At 51.9% G+C, this 24,262-nt stretch overlaps 1 protein-coding gene across 1 annotated transcript; it reads left to right on the top strand.

Moving 5' to 3' along the window:
- Positions 1 to 1,772: 1,772 nt before the first annotated feature.
- STXBP2 (syntaxin binding protein 2) lies at positions 1,773 to 10,571 on the top strand. The gene is made up of 19 exons (XM_006046761.4): positions 1,773 to 1,901; positions 3,150 to 3,199; positions 3,469 to 3,550; positions 4,043 to 4,119; positions 4,279 to 4,357; positions 4,455 to 4,558; positions 4,945 to 5,093; positions 5,274 to 5,358; positions 5,448 to 5,578; positions 5,677 to 5,784; positions 6,075 to 6,132; positions 6,271 to 6,336; positions 6,441 to 6,521; positions 7,523 to 7,661; positions 8,136 to 8,245; positions 8,956 to 9,051; positions 9,761 to 9,846; positions 9,947 to 10,104; positions 10,426 to 10,571. Exons 1-19 carry the CDS (start codon positions 1,865 to 1,867, stop codon positions 10,509 to 10,511), a joined length of 1,782 nt encoding a protein of 593 aa, XP_006046823.1. The 5' UTR covers positions 1,773 to 1,864; the 3' UTR covers positions 10,512 to 10,571.
- Positions 10,572 to 24,262: the final 13,691 nt, after the last annotated feature.

The raw sequence follows: 24,262 nt of genomic DNA, 5'->3' as shown, positions 1-24,262 counted from the left end.
AACCTCTCAATCCCATGCAAATTGGGCCAGGTTAGTCCTGCCATGTCCCACTGGGGTCTGGTCTCTGTGGCCCCTCCAACCTCAGCTTCTGTCGGGGAGGGGGGCATCCCCACCCTCATCTCACTCCAGCCACTCCTCCAATCTCACCTCCTGCTTCTCTATGCACAGCTGCTCCCTAATATCGCTCAGGGCTAAAAGATCACCCCCTCAGGATACCCCTCTGGCACCACCCCCAATAGAGTGCCCCCACCCCACCCCCAAATTTGCTATCATGTCACTTTCTTTCCTTAAGGCATAATTGATCATTTTCTCTCCCCTCCTCCTCCATTCAACTTTAAGTGTGCCTGGCAGGCTTTCTGGTCTTACTCATTATGGTCAGTCCCATGCCTGTCCTGTGAAAGTGGCACAGGGCTTGGCACTTGGCTAAACTCTCAAAAAAACACGGCCAAATAAAAGCACGCGTTCAGGACTGAGCCAGCTCAGGAGTCTGTACCCACACACGAGTGTCATACCTTAAATCCTCATCAAAAGGAGAAGGTGATGCTGGACTGTGCTTGCTGTGTGATAAGGTGTCAGCCCTTTGCTGGCACACAGCCGGGGCAGGCCCTAATACTTCAAGTCGAGTGTAAATTGAGATGTGTGTGTATGTATGTGTGCAAGTGGTTGAACATGCCACTGAGTTCACGTGTGCATCAGCAAGGCTGTGGCTAGCATACCTCCTGGGACCAACTCGTGCTTCAGACTGCAATAGGCCTATTCATCACTGGGCCTTGGACAAGGGTCAGTCCGAGCTGCGGTTTCATTGTCCAACCTGCGCTGCCCATCAGGGCCTCTGCAGGGTCGACTGAGAACCTGTATGTGTGTGTTACCTGCTCAGTCGTGTCAGACTCTTTGTGATCCCATGGACTGTTGCCTTCCAGGCTCCTCTGTCCATGGAATTCTCCAGGCAAGAATGCTGGAGTGGGTTTGCTATTTCCTTCTTCAGGAGATCTTCCCGACCCAGGAATCGAACCCCTGTGTTGCAGGCAGATTCTTTATCATCTGAGCCACCAGAGAAGCCCCGACTGAGAACCTGCTAAGTCCCTTCAGTCATGTCCGACTCTGTGCAACCCCATAGACGGCAGCCCACGAGGCTCCCCTGTCCCTGGGATTCTCCAGGCAAGAACACTGGAGTGGGTTGCCATTTCCTTCTCCAACGCATGAAAGTGAAAAGTGAAAGTGAAGTCGCTGAGTCTTGTCCGACTCTTAGCGACCCCATGGACTGCGGCCCACCAGGCTCCTCCGTCCATGGGATTTTCCAGGCAAGAGTCCTGGAGTGGGGTGCCATTGCCTTCTCCGGACTGAGAACCTAGCACCCAATAATTGCTGGCTTAGCTCCAACCTTCCCCCAGGCCTCCTTATCAAGTGTTGCCCAAGCCCACTGCTGCTACTAAACTCGGGAACAGAAGGTAAGTGGATCACGGGTTTGTGGTCCCGTAGCTCCAGGTAGGCATACACAGTATCCTTTAGACCCAGGGGAGAAATTTCTGCCGGGGTGGAACTATGCCTGGGGAAGATAAAGGGGTTATTATTGCCTTGCGATCCCACTTTCTCGCTGCACACAAGCTAGGGAAGTGTGTCTGAGCTCACGTCTATGAACGTGTCGTCGGGCCGTGCTCCTCCGGCGACTTTGAAGATATCTGCAGGGACGCTTTCGCCTGCGTTTCAGCAGGGAACGCAACTTCTCCGAGAACCGGTGGAGGGGCGGGGCCAGGTGGGCAGGGGGCGTGCCCTGGACCCGCGGGGCGGGGGCCACGTGGATGACGCGCGGGGCCACGCCCCCACCTTGGGACAGACCCGGAAGCGGCGGCGCCCCTAGGGAAAGATGGCGCCCTCGGGGCTGAAGGCGGTGGTAGGAGAAAGTGAGTGCCGCCCCCTGGGGGCGGGGGGCCGGGGGCGCACGGACTCTGGGAGTCTAGCGGCGGGGAGTTGGGGACCTGGCAGGACGTCGAGCACCTGACCCTCGAGGGGGTGGGCGGGGACTTGGCTCTCCCTTGAGGGAGCGGAACAAAGTTGGGAGACTAAACTCCGGGGACCGAAAGAAATCAGACTAAGGGTGGCGTAGACAGGCGCTGGGCATGGACTCCTGGACACCCTAAAGAATGGGCGTGGGGAGGGCACCGCTGGACAGCCAGGCTCCGGGGTCTCTAAGCCGGGCAAAGTCCGGCGGGCTGGACTCTTGGGGCCCCATGTTGCGGACCGCGGCCGGGCCTGGGTGCTCTGGTCAGCGACCCCAGCTGGTGAGAGTGCTCAGGATGCGCGTCCAGGCTCCCATGCAGATCCAAGGGCGGGGGACGCCTTGCTCTTTGCCCGGCCCCCAGGAGTCCCTTGCAGCCTGGGGACCCTGGCATCCAGGCCTCGCGGGCCTGATTCTTTCGTGGGGGGTGGGTGGAGGTCGTCCCCTCCCCCACCTCCGGTAGTTCCGGCCTCAGAGTCTTCTTCCGCCCTGGCAGTGCTGATAACAGTGGACAAGACACTCTTGCTGGGCGGGGCCGCCCTGGCCCTTTTGCCCACTCCCTCCACTAGGCAGAGCCGAGTGTGGCTCAAATTCCCCAAACCCCAACTGAAAAAGGAGCCTCCTCCTATGAAGGGGTTGATGGAGAGACAGGAGAGCCATTGATTCCATTTTACAAATGAGGAAACTGAGGCTGGATATTGGGTAATGGGATGACCACAGCCAGGCATGTTTCAGACAGGGATCCAGGCGTCCTGCATTCTGGTTCAGGGTAAACGATGGAGGTGAAATGAGGGTGTGGCTGAAATCTACATGCCAGGAGTACTCCAGTAGATAGGGGGATGGAGAGCCCAGTTCTGGAGGCAGGTAGACCTGTTATGTGAGTCGTGGCTTTCCAGTTATTCGTTTATCTAAAGCATATTTATCTACTACTTATGCTCCAGGCACTTGCCACTTAGGTGCTGAGGGTCCTTAGGCAACTTCCTTCTCCTCTCTGAACCTCAGTGGCCCTGACTATAATTTGGGGGTGACTAGGAGCTACCTCAAAGGACTGAGGGGAGGAGTAAATGGAGTTCCGATGGGGACCCAGAAAATTGGGGGGCACCGTGGGGCCAGAGGACCCCACATACTGAGCCCGCCCCTCATTTCCCTGCAGAAATTTTGAGCGGAGTCATTCGGAGCGTCAAGAAAGATGGGGAGTGGAAGGTAGGGGCGAGATAGAATGCCTTGTCCAAACCCATGTCAGGAGGCCCTGAATGTGGGACACTCCCCCGCCCCGACTCCAGCTCCCCGAGGAGGCTGCTGGTCCACAGAGGTCACGTGGGTGGGTCTGGGATGGGCTTGGGTAGGGTCCTGGGTCCTCTTGTTCAATCAGCTCATGAAGCTGAGAGACTTGCCCGTGGCTCCAGCCCCTTCTTGGGGACAGCTTCAGCCTCTCCCACCCTCTTTTCTGTCCATTCCATCCGTCTGGACAGGTGCTCATCATGGACCACCCGAGCATGCGCATCTTGTCGTCCTGCTGCAAGATGTCAGACATCTTGGCTGAGGGCATCACCAGTGAGTGGCTACCCCAACCCCAGGCTTCCCAGCTGGGACCAGAGTGTGGGATCCCCTGAAATTGTCCAGGACTTCCAAGGATGAGGTTTCCTTTACAGACAGCCCTGATATGGCAACCCCTAGGTAGTCAGACTTCCCACACAAGGGGCTCCCCAGCTGCAACCCCGAAGGGGTCAGCCTCCCCAGCTGTGCAACCCCTTTGTATGGAACCCCATGTGGGGCTCTCAGCGTCTGACCCCGAGAATGTGTAACTTTCTAAGGTCGATCCCCAGGAGGCGATGACTGTGTGATCCTGAATGTGTAGAGCCCTGCCCATGTAGCTCTTAGTCCTGTGATCCATGGATGTGTCCCCTGAAGCTCAGGACCCTCAGGGAGTGTGCATATCCCCTCCTGCCTCTGCACCCCAAGTGTCCAGCTCCCTGAGTGTGCGACTCTGTATGTGCCCTGGCCCCAGTGCCATCCACACATGTCCCCTTTCTCTGTTCCTACTAGTTGTGGAGGACATCAACAAAAGGCGAGAACCCATCCCCAGCCTGGAGGCTATTTATCTGCTGAGCCCCACGGAGAAGGTGCCTATGATTGTGTGTGTGTGTGTGTGTGTGTATGCGTGTGTGCGGGCGTGCATGTCTGTGTGTGTATGAGGGGCAGGCAGTGCCTGGGAGGTTGGGTCAGGGGTGGTCTGTCTAAGGCTACTTGGCCAGGCCTGGAGAGTGATCCGCCTTCCCCAGTCGGTACAGGCCCTGATCGCAGATTTCCGGGGGACCCCGACCTTCACCTACAAAGCAGCACACGTCTTCTTCACAGACAGTGAGTGAGGAGAGCCGGGTAGGGGTGTGGTGTGGGGGTCAGGGTAAGGGGGTGTGAGGGCTGCCCTGGTCTGATGCCCCGTCTTGCCCATTCCCAGCCTGCCCTGAGCCCCTGTTCAGTGAGCTGGGTCGCTCCCGTCTGGCAAAGGTGGTGAAGACGCTGAAAGAGATCCACCTTGCCTTCCTCCCATACGAAGCTCAGGTATAGCCCAGCCTAGTTCTGGGTAGGAAGTGGGGCTTCGTCACCAAGTATCCCAGGTTCCCTCGGAAATAGGCAGGGCGATAAGTAAAGGGGGTGCTGAATCAGAAAGGAAAGCAGCTAACACCCGGTGGAATGAGCTCTTAGCGGTAGTCACCTGGAGTTCTGTCTCCCTGGGCAATAGCAGGGGGCAGCATACAGCTCACTGCTCTGTCTTCCCCCACAAGGCGGAGGGGCTGGGATATTCCACAAAACAGTAGTTAGGGGGCTGCCCCAGGCCTGCAGAGCAGGCTCCAGAGACCAGAGGAAGCCCCGGGGAGTGGCACATGGCCGCGGCTGGAGTTGGGCAGGGGCGCATCTCCAGCAGTGGCAGCTCTGTGTCCTCGCAGGTGTTCTCCCTGGATGCCCCCCACAGCACCTACAACCTCTACTGCCCCTTCCGGGCGGGCGAGCGAGCACGGCAGCTGGAGGCTCTGGCCCAGCAGATTGCCACCCTGTGCGCCACTCTGCAAGAGTACCCGGCCATCCGCTACCGCAAGTGGGTCCCCAGCCAGATGCCGCCCTGACCTTGACCCTATCCTGCTTCCAACCTTGCACCTCTCTTCCAACCCCAGCTCCAGTCCTCACCCTGACCCCTGACTCCCAGTCTGTGCCGGCTGGCCCTCCCAAACCCCACACCCTGAGGCACCCACCCCGTGTCTGCCCACCCCATCCCCAGGGGCCCAGAGGACACAGCACAGCTGGCCCACGCTGTCCTAGCCAAGCTGAACGCCTTTAAGGCAGACACTCCCAACCTGGGCGAGGTGAGGGGGCTTTCTGGGGAGGTGGAGGGAGGCCCCAGCCAGGGTCAGGGTCAATGGCTTCATCCCCCTGCCCACCCCTTGCACCCCAGGGCCCTGAGAAGACTCGCTCACAGCTGCTCATCATGGACCGGGCGGCCGACCCTGTGTCCCCCCTGCTGCATGAGCTCACCTTCCAGGCCATGGCCTACGACCTGCTGGACATCGAGCAGGACACCTACAGGTGGGCAGACCCTGGAACTTGTCCTCTGCCGTCACTGCAGACCCGGGTCCCTAGTCTTCAGCAAGTGCTCACAACCTTCATGTCTCTGGCTTTCCCAGGTACGAGACCACCGGGCTCAGTGAGGCCCGGGAGAAGGCGGTGCTGCTGGACGAGGATGATGACCTGTGGGTGGAGCTTCGGCACATGCACATTGCAGACGTGTCCAAGTACGTGCGCGTGCGTGCGTGTGCTCGCGGGGGGCACCAGGGTTGGGGGCCCTCTGGCATGAGGTCCCCACCCCTCCCTCCCATTATGGACCCATTCTGTGTGAATGCCTGTCAGCAAGCCACACGCCTTTGCTGGCCTCCGCATGCCTCTCCAGTGTGGGCTCACACGCAGCCTGTGTCCCCTGGCTGGCATCCCCGGGCCATGTGACTCCCCCACCCCCCAGCTCTGCCCCCACATGACCGTCTCGGCACCAGTCCCCAACCTACCCCCTGCCCACTCTCACTGCCAGGAAGGTCACAGAGCTCCTAAAGAATTTCTGTGAGAGCAAGAGGCTGACCACAGACAAGGTAGGCTGTAGGGTGTAGGGTGCAGGCCCGGGGCAGGGTGGGCCACTTGGGAGGGGCGGGGCCTCAGTCTGGAGCCCCAGCCTGGATTGGGGGCCTCGGGTAGGCAGGGCCTGGCCTCACGCTCAGCCTTGTTCCCAGGCCAACATCAAAGACCTGTCCCATATCCTAAAAAAGATGCCACAGTACCAGAAGGAGCTGAACAAGGTGAGCGATAAGCGGGGACCAGGAACCTGTGTGCCTCCAACTGTCACCCCGTCTCCATCCTGACTCAGTCTCTGTTACCCCTGACTCCCACACCTACCCTGCAGTACTCTACACACCTGCATTTAGCCGATGACTGCATGAAGCATTTCAAGGGCTGTGTGGAGAAGCTGTGCAGCGTGGAGCAGGTGGGTGGGCCCTGGGCAGGGGTGGGGTCCGTATGGGCTGGGCTGGGAGTGGAGAGGCATTTCTGGGGCAGTCTGTGACTTGTAGGGGGTGGCCCAGCCTGGAAATAGGTAGGACCTGGGTAAGGGCTGGGGCCTCTGGAGAGGTGTGTCCTGTGTGAGGGGTGGGATCTGTCTCCTCTCCAGACTTGGAGTGTGGGCGTGGGGCCTGTGGGGCCAGCCCCTTGAAGAGGCAGTTTCTTGTGGGGAGGGCAGGCCCAAGGAGCTCAGACGGTAATCTGCCTGCAATGAGGGAGACCCAGGTTCGATCCCTGGGTCAGGAAGATCCCCTGGAGAAGGAAATGGCAACCCACTCCAGTATTCTTGCCTGGAGAATTCTATGGACAAAGGAGCCTGGCGGTCTACAGACCATGGGGTTACGAAGAGTCCGACACCACTGAGCAATTAACACACTGCTGCTGCTGCTGCTAAGTCGCATCAGTCGTGTCCGATTCTGTGTGACCCCATAGACGGCAGCCCACCAGGCTCCCCCGTCCCTAGGATTCTCCAGGCAAGAACACTGGAGTGGGTTGCCATTTCCTTCTCCAATGCATAAAAGTGAAAAGTGAAAGTGAAGTCGCTCAGTCGTGTCCAACTCTTAGTGACCCCATGGACTGTAGCCTACCAGGCTCCTCCGTCCATGGGATTTTCCAGGCAAGAGTACTGGAGTGAGTAGCCATTGTCTTCTCCGAATTAACACACACACCCTTGGAAATGCGGGGCCTGTGGAGAGGTGTGGCCTGTGTGAGGGGTGTGGCCTGTAGGGGAGGAGGCTGAACCTCCTAGAGGGTGAAGCCTATGGGGAGGAGGGGCCTGTGTAAGGGGTGGGGCCTCACGGCGATCAAGTGTAGAACCTTCAGAGACTGGTAGAGCAAAATGAAGCCCAGAGGTCTTGCCGAGGCCCATGGGGACGTCCCTGCCCTGCCCCGTCCCTCAACATGGTGGCTGACCCCCATGTCCCTCAGGACTTAGCCATGGGCTCGGACGCAGAGGGTGAGAAGATCAAGGACCCCATGAAGCTGATTGTACCGGTGCTACTGGACGCTGCGGTGCCAGCCTACGACAAGATCCGGGTTCTGTTGCTCTACATCCTGCTACGGAATGGTAGGTAGGGGGCCTGGAGTTGAAGAGGCGGGGGAGGTTGGTATACCATCATTCACCACGGTCTCCGGTGACTGTGGGAGGCTCTCATTCCCGCACATGCCCCCGCACACCAGGTACACCAAACCCCGCAGATACTGCTCTGGACCTTGGGCCACCCTCCATTGGCCTCCGTTGGCATGGAGACCCTCTGAATCTATTTTAGGGCTCCTCCAAATTTGGCCCCCTCGACTGATTCCAGAGGCTCCCCCAATCTACCACCTCCTCTAGGATTCCCATCCAGAGTTCTAACATGAGGAATCCGCCCCCTCTGTGAGCGTAGGTGGCTCCCCCCGTCCCCAGGGTGTCCCGACTGCTGGATGCCCCCACCCCAAGCCCTTCAACCCAGAAGCCTGCGTGGCCACCTCTGCACCCTCCCCCTTGCCCACCACCACCCTGTGAGCCTCCGCATAAGCCCCGCCCTCCGGCCGCCTCCAGGTGTGAGCGAGGAGAACCTGGCCAAGCTGATTCAGCACGCCAATGTGCAGGCACACAGCAACCTCATCAGGAACCTGGAGCAGCTGGGGGGCACTGTCACCAACCCTGGGGTACGCTGGGCAGGGAGAGGGCACTGAGTCAGAGGGGGGTGACTGGGGTCAGAGGGCACATCACCAGGGCAGGGACACACCAGGCATGATGTGGTTCTTGGAGCACGGGGAGCCTGAGTAGGGTCTGGGGATTGGGGGGCAGCAGAGCTCTTCCCAGTCTCAGAGTCACAGGAGAAGTGGGGGCCATGAGGCATAGAGCCTGAGTCCTAGTGGTGCTGCCATGTGGGGCATGTGGTCCAAGTCCCACAGGTCGATAGCTGGGTCCCCAGCAGGGGGCACATGGTCGACCCTGGGCTCCCGGAGGTCTTAGGGCCTCCAGTCCACCCGGAACACACTCAGCAGCTTCCTGGGCTCGGCTCTCAGCACGTCCCTCCTCCCTCGACCTTGCCTCCACTGCCACTCAACTGCAGGCACCTCTCATGTTCTCCCCCTGCCTGCCCTCTGCCTCTCTCCCAGGCTCCTCCGTCTGTCACCCTGTCCACCTCCTCTCAGTTCCCCTGTTTCTGCGACCTCCATCGTCAGTCCCCATCTCTCTCAGTCTTGATCTTCTTCTTTGTCTCATGTTGGTTTCTTCATCTGTGTATTTCTTCCTCCCTCTCTCTTGTTTTCCCTTCCTCGCTCTGTCTGCAACCTCCCCCAGCCCGACAAGCCCCATCTGTGACCTGCCTCCTCCCTAATTCCCCCACCGACCCCACCCGCCCCCCCTGTAGAGCTCTGGGACCACCAGCCGACTGGAGCGGAGGGAGCGCTCAGAGCCCACCTATCAGCTGTCTCGCTGGACCCCGGTCATCAAGGACGTGATGGAGGTACCGCTGGTAGGGGTGGGACCTGACCTCCCCGATCCAGGCCATGCTCAGCCCCCTCCCTGCTCACTGTCCTAAGCCCCGGGGCTTAAGAGAAAATCCCTCATTATGGGCATCCCTATGGCTCTGCCTGGGGTCCAGGGGCAACCCCATCCCACACTGGAGGAACAGGGGCGCATAGAGAGAGAAGAGCTTTATCTTCTCTCCACTTGCTGGTCCCCTCTTCTGTTCCCCTTTATTCACTCCTGCCCCCCAGGACGCCACCTGGGCCCCCCTTTGCCCTGCCCATACCAGCCCCGGCCCCACTGTGGGAGCCAAAAGCAGCAGCAGCCTAAAAGACCTGGCCAGGGACCTAGCTTCCTGCTTCCTGCCATCTGTATGGAGTCCTGGCATCTCTGCCTGCTTGGAGACCCCCTTATCCCTATGGATCCTGGATGCCTAGACCTCTGGGTTCCTGAGGGGTTAGGGGCTCAGAATCTTGGCTTCTCCAGGGACTGGAGGTCCACACTCCTGGGTCCCTGAGGAGCTGAGCAGGAGCAGGGTCCTTAAGAAGCTAAGACGCCGGGTCCTGGGTCATTAAGGGGCCGAAGGTACAGGTGGCAGCCCCTGTCTGCCAGGATCTTGGCCCGTGAACATACCCCAATGGAGGAGACTCCAGACCTTGGGCCTCATTGCCTGGGCCCCTCTCCTCAGCCTCCCTCTCCGGCCCTAGGATGCTGTGGAAGACCGGCTAGACCGAAAACTGTGGCCCTTTGTGTCTGACCCTGCCCCCACACCCAGCTCCCAGGCTGCCGTCAGGTGAGGCCAGGGACACGCCCAGATGCACAGGACATAAGGCTTGGGGTGGGGGGGGGTGATCTGCTACCCAGTCTGACCTCCACCTGCCTTCCTCGCACAGTGCCCGCTTCGGCCACTGGCACAAGAACAAGGCAGGTGTGGAGGCCCGGGCAGGGCCCCGGCTTATCGTCTACATCGTGGGTGGTGTGGCCATGTCAGAGATGCGGGCCGCCTACGAAGTTACCAGGGCCACTGATGGCAAGTGGGAGGTGCTCATCGGTGAGTGGCCAAGACTGGGGTCTCCTGGGGTGGGCAGGGGCTGGGAGCCCGACTCTCCCGCCTGTGGGTTCCTGGGGAACTGATAGCTGTGCGCCTTCTGGGTCCCCAAACCCTGGAGCCTCTGCAGGGCTGGCATCTGGGAGCCCTAGGTGAGAAGGGTTAGGGCTTGGCTTCCCAGGAATGGGGTCCCCTGGGAGTGGACCCTTCCCTTTCCAGGAGGTGAGACTCCTGAGTCCTGAGAGCCAGGGTGTTTCTGAACCACCCTCTGGGTGGAAGGGTCAGGGGCCAAGGCCACTCTCACAGCCCCTCCCTCCCGTCCAGGCTCCTCACACATCCTCACCCCGACCCGCTTCCTGGATGATCTGAAGACTCTGGACCAGAAGCTAGAGGGTGTCTCCCTGCCCTGACCCCCGCCTGACCTGCTGCATCCCTTTCCAGAGAAATAAACTCCCATCTGCCAGCTGGCACCCACCTTGCTTTCTTTCCAAAGGAGCCATATGGGGCCACCTCCCTTGGGTCCCGTCCCCTGACCTTGTGCCTCAGGCCCCACCCAACCCTGTTCTTCTAGAGGGCATTCCACACTCTTAAGGTAAACATGGACTCCAAGATCTACTAGCTTCCAGGTTCCAGCCAACATCTTGGGTTGGCCTTTCCAGAACCTGGGAACCAGTGATGGTTCTCTTGGCCACTCTGATGGGACCATCAGTAGCAGAGTGTCAACAGACCAGACAGACTTCCCCAGCCCCTCTGGCACTGTCTCCTTGGGACTTGCAGCCACACAGATCAGGAGTCTTTTCCACTTGCTACGATGAGAACTGGCACTTGTGTGAGGACAGGAGCACGGCAAACGAGGCCTGCCCAGCTCCCATCCCAGAGAGTTGGAGCTCCTCCTGCTTCTTCCTCTCCGTTTCCGGCAGGGTATTCACAGGGCTTCCTAACTGAAGGACTTATCAGGGACTTTACTGGGTGGATTAGTATGCCGGGGCTGCCATAACCCAGTCCCACGTTCCAGGTGACCTACACAACAGAAATTACTCTCTCCCATTTGTGGAGAGCAGGAGTCCAAGATGAAGGTGTTGGCAGGGTTGATTTCCTCAAAGGCCCCTCTCCTTGGCGCATAGATGGCTGTCTTCTCCTTGTGTCCTCACATGCTCTTGCCTCTGTGCGTATCTGTGTCCTAATCTCCTCTTAAGGACACCAGTCGTATTGGCTTAGAGTCTACACTACTGACCTCATTTGGACTTAATTATCTTTTTTTTTTTAATCACTTCTCTCCATTCTGGATCATCCCTTTGATTTATTCTCCCTGACTGACACTGTCAAAGAAAAACTTTTTTGGACTGCACCGACTCTTAATTCAGAGAAGGCACTGGCACCCCACTCCAGTACTCTTGCCTGGAAAATCCCATGGACGGAGGAGCCTGGAAGGCTGCAGTCCATGGGGTCGCTGAGGGTCGGACACAACTGAGCGACTTCACTTTGACTTTTCACTTTCATGCATTGGAGAAGGAAATGGCAACCCACTTCAGTGTTATTGCCTGGAGAATCCCAGGGACAGGGGAGCCTGGTGGGCTGCTGTCTATGGGGTCACACGGAGTCAGACGGACATGACTGAAGTGACTTAGCAGCAGCAACTCTTAATTGCAGCACACAGGATCTTTTGTTGCAGTATGTGGAATCTAGTTCCCCAGCCAGGGACGGAACCTGTGCCCCCTGAATTGAGAGCATGGAGTCTTAGCCACTGAACCACCAGGGAACTCCCAACTTAATGATCTTTCTGAAAGTCTCATCTCCGAATAGAGTCACATTCTGAGGCATGGGGCTTAGGACTCCAGCATATGAATTTTCTGGGGACCCAGTTCAGTCCATAACCCTCAGCTAAAATCAGATGTGAATTTTACAGCCTGAATAAGAGCTATGAGGCCCCTTTCCTCTGAGGGCACAGACACATAGCCTGGTCAGAAGTCTGTACCACATGGGGCTAAGAGAGCCCTGAGGACACCATAATCCACTCAGCCTGGGGCAGTCAGGGAAGGCTTCCTGGAGGAGGGGGCACTTAAGAGAATGTGAAGAGAAAGTGAAGAGGTGTTACCTGGGAAGGGAGGGGGTGTGTGGAGGCAAAAGCAAGACAGCAGAATGGAGCCAGTGGGAAAGGGTGTTGAGGGGTCAAGGTCTAATAGCCACCTGGGGCCTGAGTAAGAATATGACCCCTGGATATGACCCCTGCTGGAGTGATAGGAAACTGCAGAAGGGATCTCAGCAGGGTCAGGTGGGGTCCAAGTGTAATGTGGGTGATGGGACTCAGCTGGGATGGGTGCCTGGGGAGGGGACCCTGATGGGAGGATAAGCTGAATATCGTGACCACCCCCCTCCAGGTAGAGCACTACCCAACCTGTAATCGGAGTTGTGGCCCATCTGAGGTTGGGACCAAGAGAGTGGGCAGAAATGGGACACCTAGGCCCCTCCTTTCCCACCCACCGAAGACTTGGCCCTGATTTTGAGGTCACCTATCCTTTTTGTTTTTTTGGTGGGGGCAGGCTGTGCAACACGCGGGATCCCAGTTTCCCCAACTGGGAATCGAAGTCCTGCCCCCTGCATAGGGAGTGTGGAATCCTAACCACTGGACCACTAGGGAAGTCCAGAGGTCACCTCTCCTTTTGAGAATTTGGAGAAATCTAAAGACACCCTAACCAGAAAAATAACACACACAGTTTTGCAGGTGGGGCCTCAGAGAAGCAAAAACCTCTCCAATTCAGCATTTCTTCTGAGATTTACAGGACTTCTCTGGTGGCTAAGTGGGAAAGAATCTGCCTGCCAATGCAGGAGATTCAGGAGGGCATGGCAACCCACTCCAGTATTCTTGTCTGGAGAATCCCATGGACAGAGAAGCCTGGCAGCCTTATAGTCCATGGGGTCGCAAAAGAGTCGGACACGACTGAGCAACTAAACAACACCAATAGCAAAAACTAAGACTTACGTGAAACTCCTAACAGGGCAGAAAGATGGACGTGCAAGGCCCTTGAGTAGATAGGATGCAGGGAAGAAAGTGGGTCATCTCGGACCCCTGAGACATCCCGCCCTGGATGCGAGGCTCCCTTCACAGACTCGGCAGGGAAGCCTTTCAACTGGTGGGAGACACAATGGGAGGGAGATGGTTTTAAAAGTTTAACTTAAAAAAAAAATTGTTTATTTTTGCCTGCGGAGCACCTTAGTTCCCCGACCAGTGATGGAACCCGCATCTCCCCGCAATGGAAGAGTGGGTTATAACTACTGGACCACCAGGGAAGTCCCCAAAATTTAACATTTAAACCTTGCTCTGGGAAGCCAGAGAAATATCAATAACCTCAGATATGCAGATGACACCACCTTTATGGAAGAAAGTGAAGAACTAAAGAGCCTCTTGATGAAAGTGAAGGAGGAGAGTGAAAAAGTTGGCTTAAAACTCAACATTCAGAAAACTAAGATCAGGGCATCCGTTCCAATCACTTCATGGCAAATAGATGGGGAAATAATGGAAACAGTGAGAGGCTTTATTTTGGGGGGCTCCAAAATCACTACAGATGGTGACTGCCGTCATGAAATTTAAAAGATGCTTGCTCCTTGGAAAAAAGGCTATGATCAACCTAAACAGCATATTAAACAAAGTCCATCTAGTCAAAGCTATGGTTTTTCCAGTAGTCATGTATGGATGTGAGAGTTGGACTATAAAGAAAGCTGAGCTCAGAAGAACTGATCCTTTTGAACTGTGGTGTTGGAGAAAACTCTTGAGAGTCCCTTGGACAGCAAGGAGATCCAACCAGTCCATCCTAAAGGAAATCAGTCCTGAATATTCATTGGAAGGACCGATGCTGAAGCTGAAACTCCAATACTTTGGCCACCTGATGCAAAGAACTGACTCACTGAAAAGACCCTGATGCTGGGAAAGTTTGAAGCGGGGAGAAGGGGACGACAGAGGATGAGATGTTTGGATGGCATCACTGACTCGATGGACATGAGTTTGAGTAAACTCTGGGAGTTGGTGATGGACAGGGAAGCCTGACATGCTGCAGTTTATGGGGTCTCAAAGAGTTGGACACAACTGAGTGACTGAGCTGAACTGAACTGGCCAAGCCAGGCTTCAGCAATACGTGAACCATGAACTTCCAGATGTTCAAGCTGGTTTTAGAAAAGGCAAAGGATCCAAAGATCAAATTGCAACATCCTCTGGATCATTGAAAAAGCAAGAGAGTTCCAGAAAAACATCTATTTCTGCTTTATTGACTATGCCAAAGCCTTTGACTGTGTGGATCACAATAAACTGTGGAAAATTCTGAAAGAGAAGGGAATACCAGACCATCTGACCTATCTCTTGAGAAACCTGTATTCAGGTCAGGAAGCAACAGTTAGAACTGGACATGGAACAACAGACTGGTTCCAAATAGGAAAAGGAGTACGTCAAGGCTGTATATTGTCACCCTGCTTATTTAACTTCTATGCAGAGTACATCATGAGAAATGCTGGGCTGAAAGAAGCACAAGCTGGAATCAAGATTGCCGGGAGACTATCAATAACCTCAGATATGCAGATGACACCACCCTTATGGCAGAAAGTGAAGAGGAACTAAAAAGCCTCTTGAAGAAAGTGAAAGAGGAGAGTGAAAAAGTTGGCTTAAAGCTCAACATTCAGAAAACTAAGATCATGGCATCTGGTCCCATCACTTCATGGGAAATAGATGGGGAAACAGTGATGGAAACAGTGTCAGACTTTATTTTGGGGGGCTCCAAAATCACTGCAGATGGTGATTGCAGCCATGAAATTAAAGGACACTTACTCCTTGGAAGGAAAGTTATGACCAACCTAGACAGCGTATTAAAAAGCAGAGACATTACTTTGCCAACAAAGTTCTGTCTAGTCAAGGTTATGGTTTTTCCTGTGGTCATGTATGGATGTGAGAGTTGGGCTATAAAGAAGGCTGAGTGCCGAAGGATTGATGCTTTTGAACTGTGGTGTTGGAGAAGACTCTTGAGAGTCCCTTGGACAGCAAGGAGATCCAACCAGTCCATCCTAAAGGAGACCAGTCCTGGGTGTTCATTGGAAGGACTGATGTTGAAGCTGAAACTCTTAACTTTGGCCACCTCATGCGAAGAGTTGACTCATTGGAAAAGACCCATTGGAAAGTGAAAGAGGAGAGTGAAAAAGTTTGGCTTAAAGGGATTGGGGGCAGGAGGAAGGGACGACAGAGGATGAGATGGCTGGAAGGCATCACCGACTCGATGGACATGGGTTTGGGTAGACTCCGGGAGTTGGTGATGGACAGGGAGGCCTGGCGTTTTGCGATTCATGGGGTCGCAAAGAGTCGGACACGACTGAGCTACTGAACTGAACTGAACTGAACTGGGAAGTCACGGTGTTCCCTCCGGGGCCCGCTTAGGCAGGTAAACTCTCTGAGCGCAAGGGGGCGCTGTGGCTCAACTTGCCGGTTGCTTTGATCGAAAGATCAAAAAGCGTCTGTAACCGGGAATTTGGGTGACCCTAATTAGAGACCTCGCCGGTGGCGGGGCGGGGGGAGGGGGGATGGAGGAGGGAGAGTAGGTCATGAGTTACTCCGTAGTTCTCAGCGCCAACTAAACTCTGTTTAAATCGCCTCGGCCTCGGCCCCTTATTTGTACTTAAATGATGTAAAATCTCCCACCTAAGGGCATTTTATTCTAAGAATATTCACGGACCCACCCACCATGGATCAGAGCAGCCAGCAGTGTCAGTCCGGACCACGCCCCCAGGTATCACGCCAAGTGCCCCACACGCGTTGCACAAAATTCTCAAAACCCTCTCAGGAGAGTAAACTCCAACCTCTCTGCTTTCCATGATGCATTACGTCAGGGACTCCATTGATGTCATGTCCCTACGGTCAGTCGGTGGCTGGGGTGAGGGCAAGGGGGGAGGTCTGTGATTCCCAACAACTCTCCCCATAAAGGTTTTAGCAGTCGTGGATCCCTGCCAGTTTACACCTTAAAAAAAAAATTTTTTTTTTCTCTGCCTGGGGACGTTCAGGATCCTAGTTCCCCTACCAGGGATTGAAACTTGCCCCCTGAACCTTGGACCCCCAGGGAATTCCTTCCATCTCCCTTTTTAAATTAATTATTATTTTTTTGTTGTTGTTGGCGGTGTCTGGAGGTTTGCAGGATCTTAGTTCCCCTACCAGAGAGTGAACCTAGGCCATGCAGGGAAAGCAAGGAGTCCTAACCACTGGATAGCCAGGGAATTCCTAAATCTTTTTTTTTTTTTTTTCCCCCAGTATTTAAAACTTCCCTGGTGGCTCAGACGGTCACGAATCTGCCTGCAATGCAGGAGACCTGGGTTTGATTCCTGGGTCGAGAAGATCCCCCGGAGAAGAAAATGGCAACCCTCTCCAATATTCTTAACTGGAGAATCCCATGGACAGAGGAGCCTGGTGGGCTACAGTCCATGGGGTCGCAAAAGAGTCGGACACAACTGAGCGACTTCACTTTCATGTAACTGGGTGTGTGCATGCTCAGTCATGTCAGACTCTGCAACCCCAGGGACTGTAGCCCGCCAGCTTTCTCTGTCTATGGAATTTTCCAGGCAAGAATACTGGAGTGAGTTGCCAGTTCCTACTCCAATCTATATACCTATCTATTGCCAATAACTCTTGAGGATTATTTTCATCCCTGTCATTCCTCACACTGAAATCAGCTGGAATCCTTCTTCTTCTTAATTTTTTAATATGTATTTATTTGGCCTCACCAGGTCTTTAGGTACAGCATATGAGATCTGGTTCCCTGACCAGGGATTGAACCCAGATCCCCTGCATTGGGAGCATGGAGTGTTAGCCACTGGATGACCAGGGAAGTCCCTGGAACCCTTCTTGAAAGGACTGTCCCTTAAAAACAACTGTAGTTGATTTGTAGGGAAAGTAGCAACCTAAGGCTTTTTACCTATTACTTGTGGGTGTGGCTTAGGTCCCCAGGATCCCCAGGAGACAACTGAACATGTGAGCTCATCAGGGAGGCCTCAGGTGCAAACAGATGCCAGAGTCACTGTTGGGTCACAGTATAACCTTAGAGGCAACACTTAGGAACTCCTGGCTGCCACAGTGATGATAATATATGGATGTAATATTAATATATACTATAATAATATAGTCTTGATGTAATAATACATTATTATTATTGAATACCCAAAGGGGGTCTGGCTCTGGGCTGGGTGGTGTAGTTCCCAGGATGTACTAAGAAGGAGAGCCCCACAAAGTGAGAAGGCAATTCCTCAGGTGAGCAGCAGGGCTTGGGAAGGTCAGGAGGGCACCCCTGGGGTGGTGAGCACTGATGTTCTGGAGGGGGGAGTTGGGAACACATCACAGCAGAGGATGGTTCTCAGTCTATGCTATGCAGGGCAGGGGGCTTTTCTAAAGTATTATCTCCCCCAAATGACAGGAGGGAAAGGTTTGTGGTCTTGAATTTGCTCTACTTAAAAAAAAAGTGTGCTCAATTGCTAAGTCGTGTCTGACTCTGTGACCCCATGGACTGTAGCCCACCAGGCTCCTCTGTCCATGGAATTCTCCAGGCAAGAATACTGGAGTGGGTTGCCATTTCCTTCTCCAGGGGATCTTCCCAACCCAGGGATCAAACCCAGGTCTCCAGCTTTGCAGGCAGATTCTTTACCGTCTGAGCCACCAGAGAAGCCCAAAATACTTGTTACAACACGAATAAACCTCAAACACACTATGCTAAGTGAAAGAAGCTTGATGCAAAAGAACACATATTGGGGGACTTGCCTGGTGGTCCAGTGGTTAAGACTTTGCTTTCTAATGCAGGGGTGATAGTTCCATCCCTGGTCAGGAAGCTAAGATCCCATTTGCCTCTGGGTCAAAAAACCAAAGACATGAAAAACAGAAGTAATATTGTAACAAATTCAATAAAAACTTTCAAAATGGTCCACATCAAAAAATCCTAAAAAAAAAAAAACAACCACCACATAGTGTATGATTCTATTTATATGGAATGTCCAGAATAAGCAAATTCACAGACAGAAAGTGGTTGCCTAGGGATGGGAGTGGGAATAGACAGGGACCGAAAAGTAGCACAGGATTCCTTTTAAGGGCAATGGAAATGTTCCAGGACTGGGTTGCAGCGATGGCTGCGCACCCCCGTGAAATTTTACTGCAGACCATCGAGTCCTGTACTTGAAATGGATAAATGTAGCGTGTAAATTATGCTTCAATAAAGCTGCTTCTCAAAGCTATGTTTTTTTCCAGTAGTCATGTAGGGATGTAAGGGTTCGACCATAAAGAAGGCTGAGTGCTGAAGAATTGATGCTTTCCAACTGTGGTATTGGGAGAAGACTCTTGAGAATCCCTTGGACAGCAAGGAGATCAAACCAGTCAATCCTAAAGGAAATCAATCCTGAATATTCATTGGAAGGACTGATGCTGAAGCTGAAGCTCCCATACTTTGGCCACCTGATGTGAAGAGCCGACTCATTGCAAAAGACCCTGATGCTGGGAAAGATTGAGGGCAGGAGAAGGGAGCAGCAGAGGGTGAGATGGTTGGATGGCATCACCAACTCAATGGACATGAGTTTGTGCAAACTCTGGGAGATAGTGAAGGACAAGGGAGCCTCGTGGGCTGCAGTCCATGGTGTGGCAAAGAGTCAGACATGACTTAGTGACTGAACAACAAAAGCTGCTTTTAAAAAGAACAAAAAAGTGAGGGTCTGGGACACACTGGAACTGCCAGCTGAGCAAGGATGGTGGAGGTGGGATGGTAGCCCTCCGCCCCCTGCCAGGGACACTGGCAGAGCAAGAAGTGCCCAAGGCCTCCAGGCGAGGAGCTGAGGGTTTCTGAGGAACCCAGTAGACATCAAGGAAGCAAAGCAAGCTTCCTTATTTTTTTTTCTGTAAAGTTGCTCAAAATCTGAAAACAGAAATTAACCAACAGCTCCTGCTAAGAATATTGTGAAAAGGCTCCTGGGGGTGTGGAAATAGCCCCAAGAGTGGGAAAGTTCCATTCCTGTGGGGCCAAGATGGAGTCCCCAGGGCTGAGGTGTTGAGGGGTTGGGACAGGAAGAGGAAGTCTGGGTTGGGGGCCCCTCCACCTTCAGTGACCACTCGGAGCTTTGATCCCTGTCAGCAGTTGGGGAAATTCTGGGGAAGTAATGAACAAAAAAGATGTTTACAAAACATTCATCATGCATTGTCTACGTAGATTCACATAAATTACACACTGGATGAAATAAGTCAGAGGGAGACAGACAAATACTGTCTGACCTCACTTAACTGTGGAATCTACTTTTTTTCCCCTAGCTGTGTTGAGATAAGCTTATGATGTACAAAGTAGTGATTTAATACATGTATACGGATGAAGGAAATCTTCCCATTATTGGGGTTTGGGGAAGTCGTTCTGGCTTCTACATGTGTGCTGAGTCGTGTGCAACTTTTTGTGACCCCATGGACTGTAGCCTGCCAGGCTCCCCTATCCAAGAAAATTTCCAGGCAAAGACTACTGGAGCAGGTTGCCATTTCCTTCTCCAGGGGATCTTCCTGACCCAGGGATCGAACTTGTGTCTCCTATATTGGCCGGCAGAATTCTTTACCACTGGGCCACCTGGGTTAACTTGAACTTGATGCTAACTAGAACAGCCTGTTTGTAGCCTACCAAAGCTACATTGTACTTCTGCTTTAATGATTAAAGAAAAGGGCACATTGACCAGAAGTCAAGAATGTCCATGTTCAAAATAAAAATTAAATGCCTCACTTCCTGGGACACCAGCGCTGGTCCTCCTTCGGTAATAAGACTCCTTTCCCAGGTGCCAAGGTCATACTGACTTGCTGTGCATGTGCCGGTCTGTTTCTTTGAAACTTTGAAGGAGTGTCTCCCTGACTTGTTTGATGTTCTTTGTTTTAACAAGACATACAACAGAGCTAAAATCATGCTTCTCTGAGGCAGTTCCTCGGAGTCATCAGAGAGGCTCTCTTTTGGGCTATGTTCCTCCGTTTGGCGCAAATAAAACTCTTCTCTCGGACTTCCGTACCAGTCAAGTAGTGAGGAGTCTGTGCTCTCACAGCTGTGGGCCCAGGTGCGATTCCTGGTCAGGGAACTAAGATCCCACAAGCTGGGTGGCATTAGCAAAAAAAAAAAAAAACCAAAAAACTCTTCTTTTTCTATTAGAGGTGCTTTGGGCTTCCCAGGTGGCACTTGTGGTTAAAGAACCTGCCTGCCAATGCAGGAGATGTAAGGGATGGAGGTTTGATCCCTGGGTGAAGAAGATCCCTGGAGTAGGAAACCCACTCCAGTATTCTTTCTGGAGAATCCCATGGAGAGAGGAACCCAGCAGACTATAGTCCACAGAGTTGCAAAGAGTCAGGTACAACTGAAGTGACTTGGCATGCACAACAGATGATTTATTGATTATTTGTGTTGACAATATTTGCAAAATGATAACTACAATAAGGTTAGGTAGTATATCCAACTCTTCACATAGTTGTCCTGTGTGTTGTGAGAAATTTTTAGTTTTATGTCTTTTTTTGGCCACACTGCCCAGCTCCTGGGATCTTAGTTCCCGGATCAGGGATTGAATCAGCATCTTTGGCAGTAAAAGGGTGGAGCCCTAACCACTGGACTGCCAGGGAATTTCCAAGAACTTTTCAATTCTCCTTTCTTAGCGACCTTTCAATACACAATATGCAATATTGTTAACCATCATCCGTATGTTGTACATTACACCCCCAGACAGAATTTACTCCTCTTATAACTGGAAGTTTGTACCTTTCAACAAGCCTTAACCCATTTCTCTTATTTCCCAGGCCCTGGCAAACGCCAATCTCTTTCTATGAGTTTGATTTTGTTTTTAAAAATTTCTCTGTGAAATCTAAGAAAGCTGAGCCAGAGCAACAGAGAACAGAATAGTGGTGACCAAGGGCTGGGTGGATGGGGACATGGGGAGATGTTTCTCGAAGGGGACAGACTTTCAGTTAGAAGATGAATAAATTCTGGGGACCTAACATACAGCACGGTGATTACAAGTGACACTGTATGTGTACTGGAAAGTTGCTAAGAGAGTAGGTCTTAAGTGTTCTCACCACACACACAAAAAGATAATTATGGGAGATGATGGAGGTGTTAATTAACCTTATGTGGTAGTCATTTTGCAACATACACATGTCACATCATCACATTATACACCTTAAACCCAGGCAATGCTACATGTCAGTTTTACTGAGAATACTTCCATTTTACAAAAGGGAAAACAGAGGCCCAGAGGTGTTTTAGCCACTTTCTCAAAGCTATGCAGCTAGTCAATGGCTGAGCTGGGATTCCCAGGAAGGGGGCTGGACATCACCACCCCAGCATCCTTAAAACTCTTTGGCATCTGCTCTTGTTGTTTGGATATGCTGGGCAAGGTGGGTGCAGGGGTGGGGAGCCCAGCACAAAGGGGCTGGAGAGACAGCTCATCCTGGGCCAGCAGGGCCCCAAGAGCTGGGCTGCCCCTTACTTTGTCCTCCATGTGTTCCCCCCACCTCATGGTATGGGGGGAAAATGCCTTGGTTAAAAGTAAGGATTTTGAGGGTTCTCCCTGGCGGTTCAGTGGTTAAGACGCTGTGCTTCCACTGCAGGGGGCATGAGTTCAATCCTTGGTCCGGGAGGTAAGATCCTGCAAGACCCACGCCACAGCCAAAAAAACAGACTAAGCACCTTGGTACCTAACAAATCTGCGTCTGAAACCTTCCCTTTGAAAGTGACTCAGTCTCACCCAACATCAGTTTTCCCATCTGTGAAATGGGGCACGTGGTGGGGGCTCTCAGGAAGCTTTGGCCAGGCTTTCCGTTCTGCCGCCACTCCATTATCTTTTATGCTTTTAAAATTATATTATTTTTTATTATTCAAGTACAGTTGATTTACAATGTCGTGTTAGTTTCAGGTGTACAGAACAGTGATTCAGTTAGATATATAACATATGTATATGCTGTTGCTGCTGCTGCTAAGTCGTTTCAGTCATGTCTGACTCTGTGCGACCCCATAGACGGCAGCCCACCAGGCTCCCCCGTCCCTGGGATTCTCCAGGCAAGAACACTGGAGTGGGTTGCCATTTCCTTCTCCAATGCATGAAAGTGAAAAGTCAAAGTGAAGTCGCTCAGTCGTGTCCAACTCTTAGCGACCTCATGGACTGCAGCCAACCAGGCTCCTCCATCCATGGGATTTTCCAGGCAAGAGTACCAGAGTGAGGTGCCACTGCCTTCTCCGAACATATGTATATACACACATATATATTTCAGATTCATTTACCTTATAACTTATAAAATATTGAGTACAGTTCCCTGTGCTATACAGGAGGTCCTTGTTGGTCGTCTAGTTTATAGTAGTACTGTGTGTATATTAAGTCTAACCTCCTAATTTATCCTTCCCTGATTTCCCCTTTGGTAGCCATAATTTTGTCTTTTGTGTCTGTGGATCTGTTTCTGTTTTGTAAACAAGTTCATTTGTATCTTTTTTCAGATTCCATGTATAAGCCATATCATATAGTATTTGTCTTGCTTTGTCTGACTTGCTTCATCTAGTATGAGAATCTCTAGGTCCATCCCTGTTGCTGCAAATGGCATTATTTCATCCTTTTTTTTATCCCTGAGTAATATTCAATTGACATATATATGTAAACAGAATATATATTCCACATCTTCCTTATCCATCATCTGTTGATGGATACACATTGAGATTGTTTCTAGAGTATTGTGAATAGTGCTTCTGTGAACATATGGGTGCATGTATCCTTCTGAATTCGAGTTTTCTCCAGATATATGCCCAGGACTTGGATTTCTGGATTGTTATGGCAACTCTATTTTTAGTTTTTTGAGGAAGCTCCATCCTGTTCTCCATAGGAACTGCACCAGTTCACATTCCCACCAATAGTGTAGGGGGGCTCCCTTTACTCCACACTCTCTCCAGCATTTATTGTTTGTAGACTTTTTGATGATGGCCATTCTGACCAGCATGAGGTATCTCACTATGGTTTTGATTTGCATTTCTCTAGTAATTATCAAGACTTTTACTTTTATCTTCTGTCATTCATGTGGGACAGGAAGCAAGTGTCAATGATTCATTTCTGATTGGCAGGGCTACCTGTCATTGCTACATCGGCATTAGCCAAGTTATGTAGCAAGGCAGTAACCAGTCAGAATAGCGGGAAGGGAAGGGAGTAACCAGTCAGAATCACGGGTTGCCTCTGCAAGTCAGTTTCACAAGAAGTGGCAACAGTTTCCCGTCTTCCAAGTGATACAGGTCTCTTTGTTCAAAAGGGCAGATGTATATTAACAGAGGCAAGAACAAGCTGGTAACACTTAGGGGATCTGCAGAGCACAAAAAAAAACAGTTGTTTGGGGCAGAAAAACCCTTCCTTTCTGTGACTTCAGGACACACATTACCTTCAGCTCTTTGGGAGACTCCTTTTTTTCCAATTATAATTTGAATTATAAATATTTGGTTTACACAACTGTAATGATGGTTACACAACTGTACACATTTGTCAAAACTCATAGAACTCAGTAAAAAGAGTGAATTTTGCAGTATGTCAATTACACACAATTAAAAATAAAACCCAATACTTGGGAAAAACAAAACATTGATGCAGTATGCAGGTATATAGACTTGTCAAAATGCATCCAACTGAACACTTAAGATAGACATATTTTATTTTATGAAATTACACACAAAATCTATTTTTAAAAATTATAGGTGGGTGATTGCCTTATTGTACTTTTAAAAGACCTGGTTCTAGAATTTTATTAGGTAGTATTACATGTAAAATTACAGCCACTAGAGCTCAGTTTTGCTGGCATAAATCAGGGAGAATGAAAGGATTTTTTAAAAAGAGAATTAAGTGGGACTTCCCTTGTGGTCCAGCGGCTTAGACCCCCTGTGAATTTAGGAGGCCGGGCTTTGATCTCTGGTCAGGGAATTAGATCCCATAAGCCATAACTAAGAGTTAGCATGCCCTAACTAAAGATTCTGCACGCTGCAACTAAGACCCAGTGCAGCCAAATAAAATAATAAAATATATTTTTAATAGAAGATAATTAAGGGACTGTTGATGACAATAATCAATAAACATCTATAATAGGAATAGAATAGGGTTTTATTGAAGCCAAACTGAGGACTATAACTCAGAAGAC

This window comes from Bubalus bubalis, chromosome 9, assembly GCF_019923935.1.
Source record: "Bubalus bubalis isolate 160015118507 breed Murrah chromosome 9, NDDB_SH_1, whole genome shotgun sequence".
Classification (NCBI taxonomy): Eukaryota; Metazoa; Chordata; class Mammalia; order Artiodactyla; family Bovidae; genus Bubalus; species Bubalus bubalis.
The sequence above is the reverse complement of the archived record's forward strand: the minus strand, read 5'-3'. Positions and strand labels throughout refer to the sequence as shown.

Bases quoted from the DNA above. Each gene is read 5' to 3' on its own strand.
- STXBP2 (XM_006046761.4), top strand. From the start codon at position 1,865: ATGGCGCCCTCGGGGCTGAAGGCGGTGGTAGGAGAAA. The intron at 5,579-5,676 runs GTGGGCAGACCC...TGGCTTTCCCAG, and splicing joins ATCGAGCAGGACACCTACAG to GTACGAGACCACCGGGCTCA. The intron at 10,105-10,425 runs GTGAGTGGCCAA...CCTCCCGTCCAG, and splicing joins CAAGTGGGAGGTGCTCATCG to GCTCCTCACACATCCTCACC.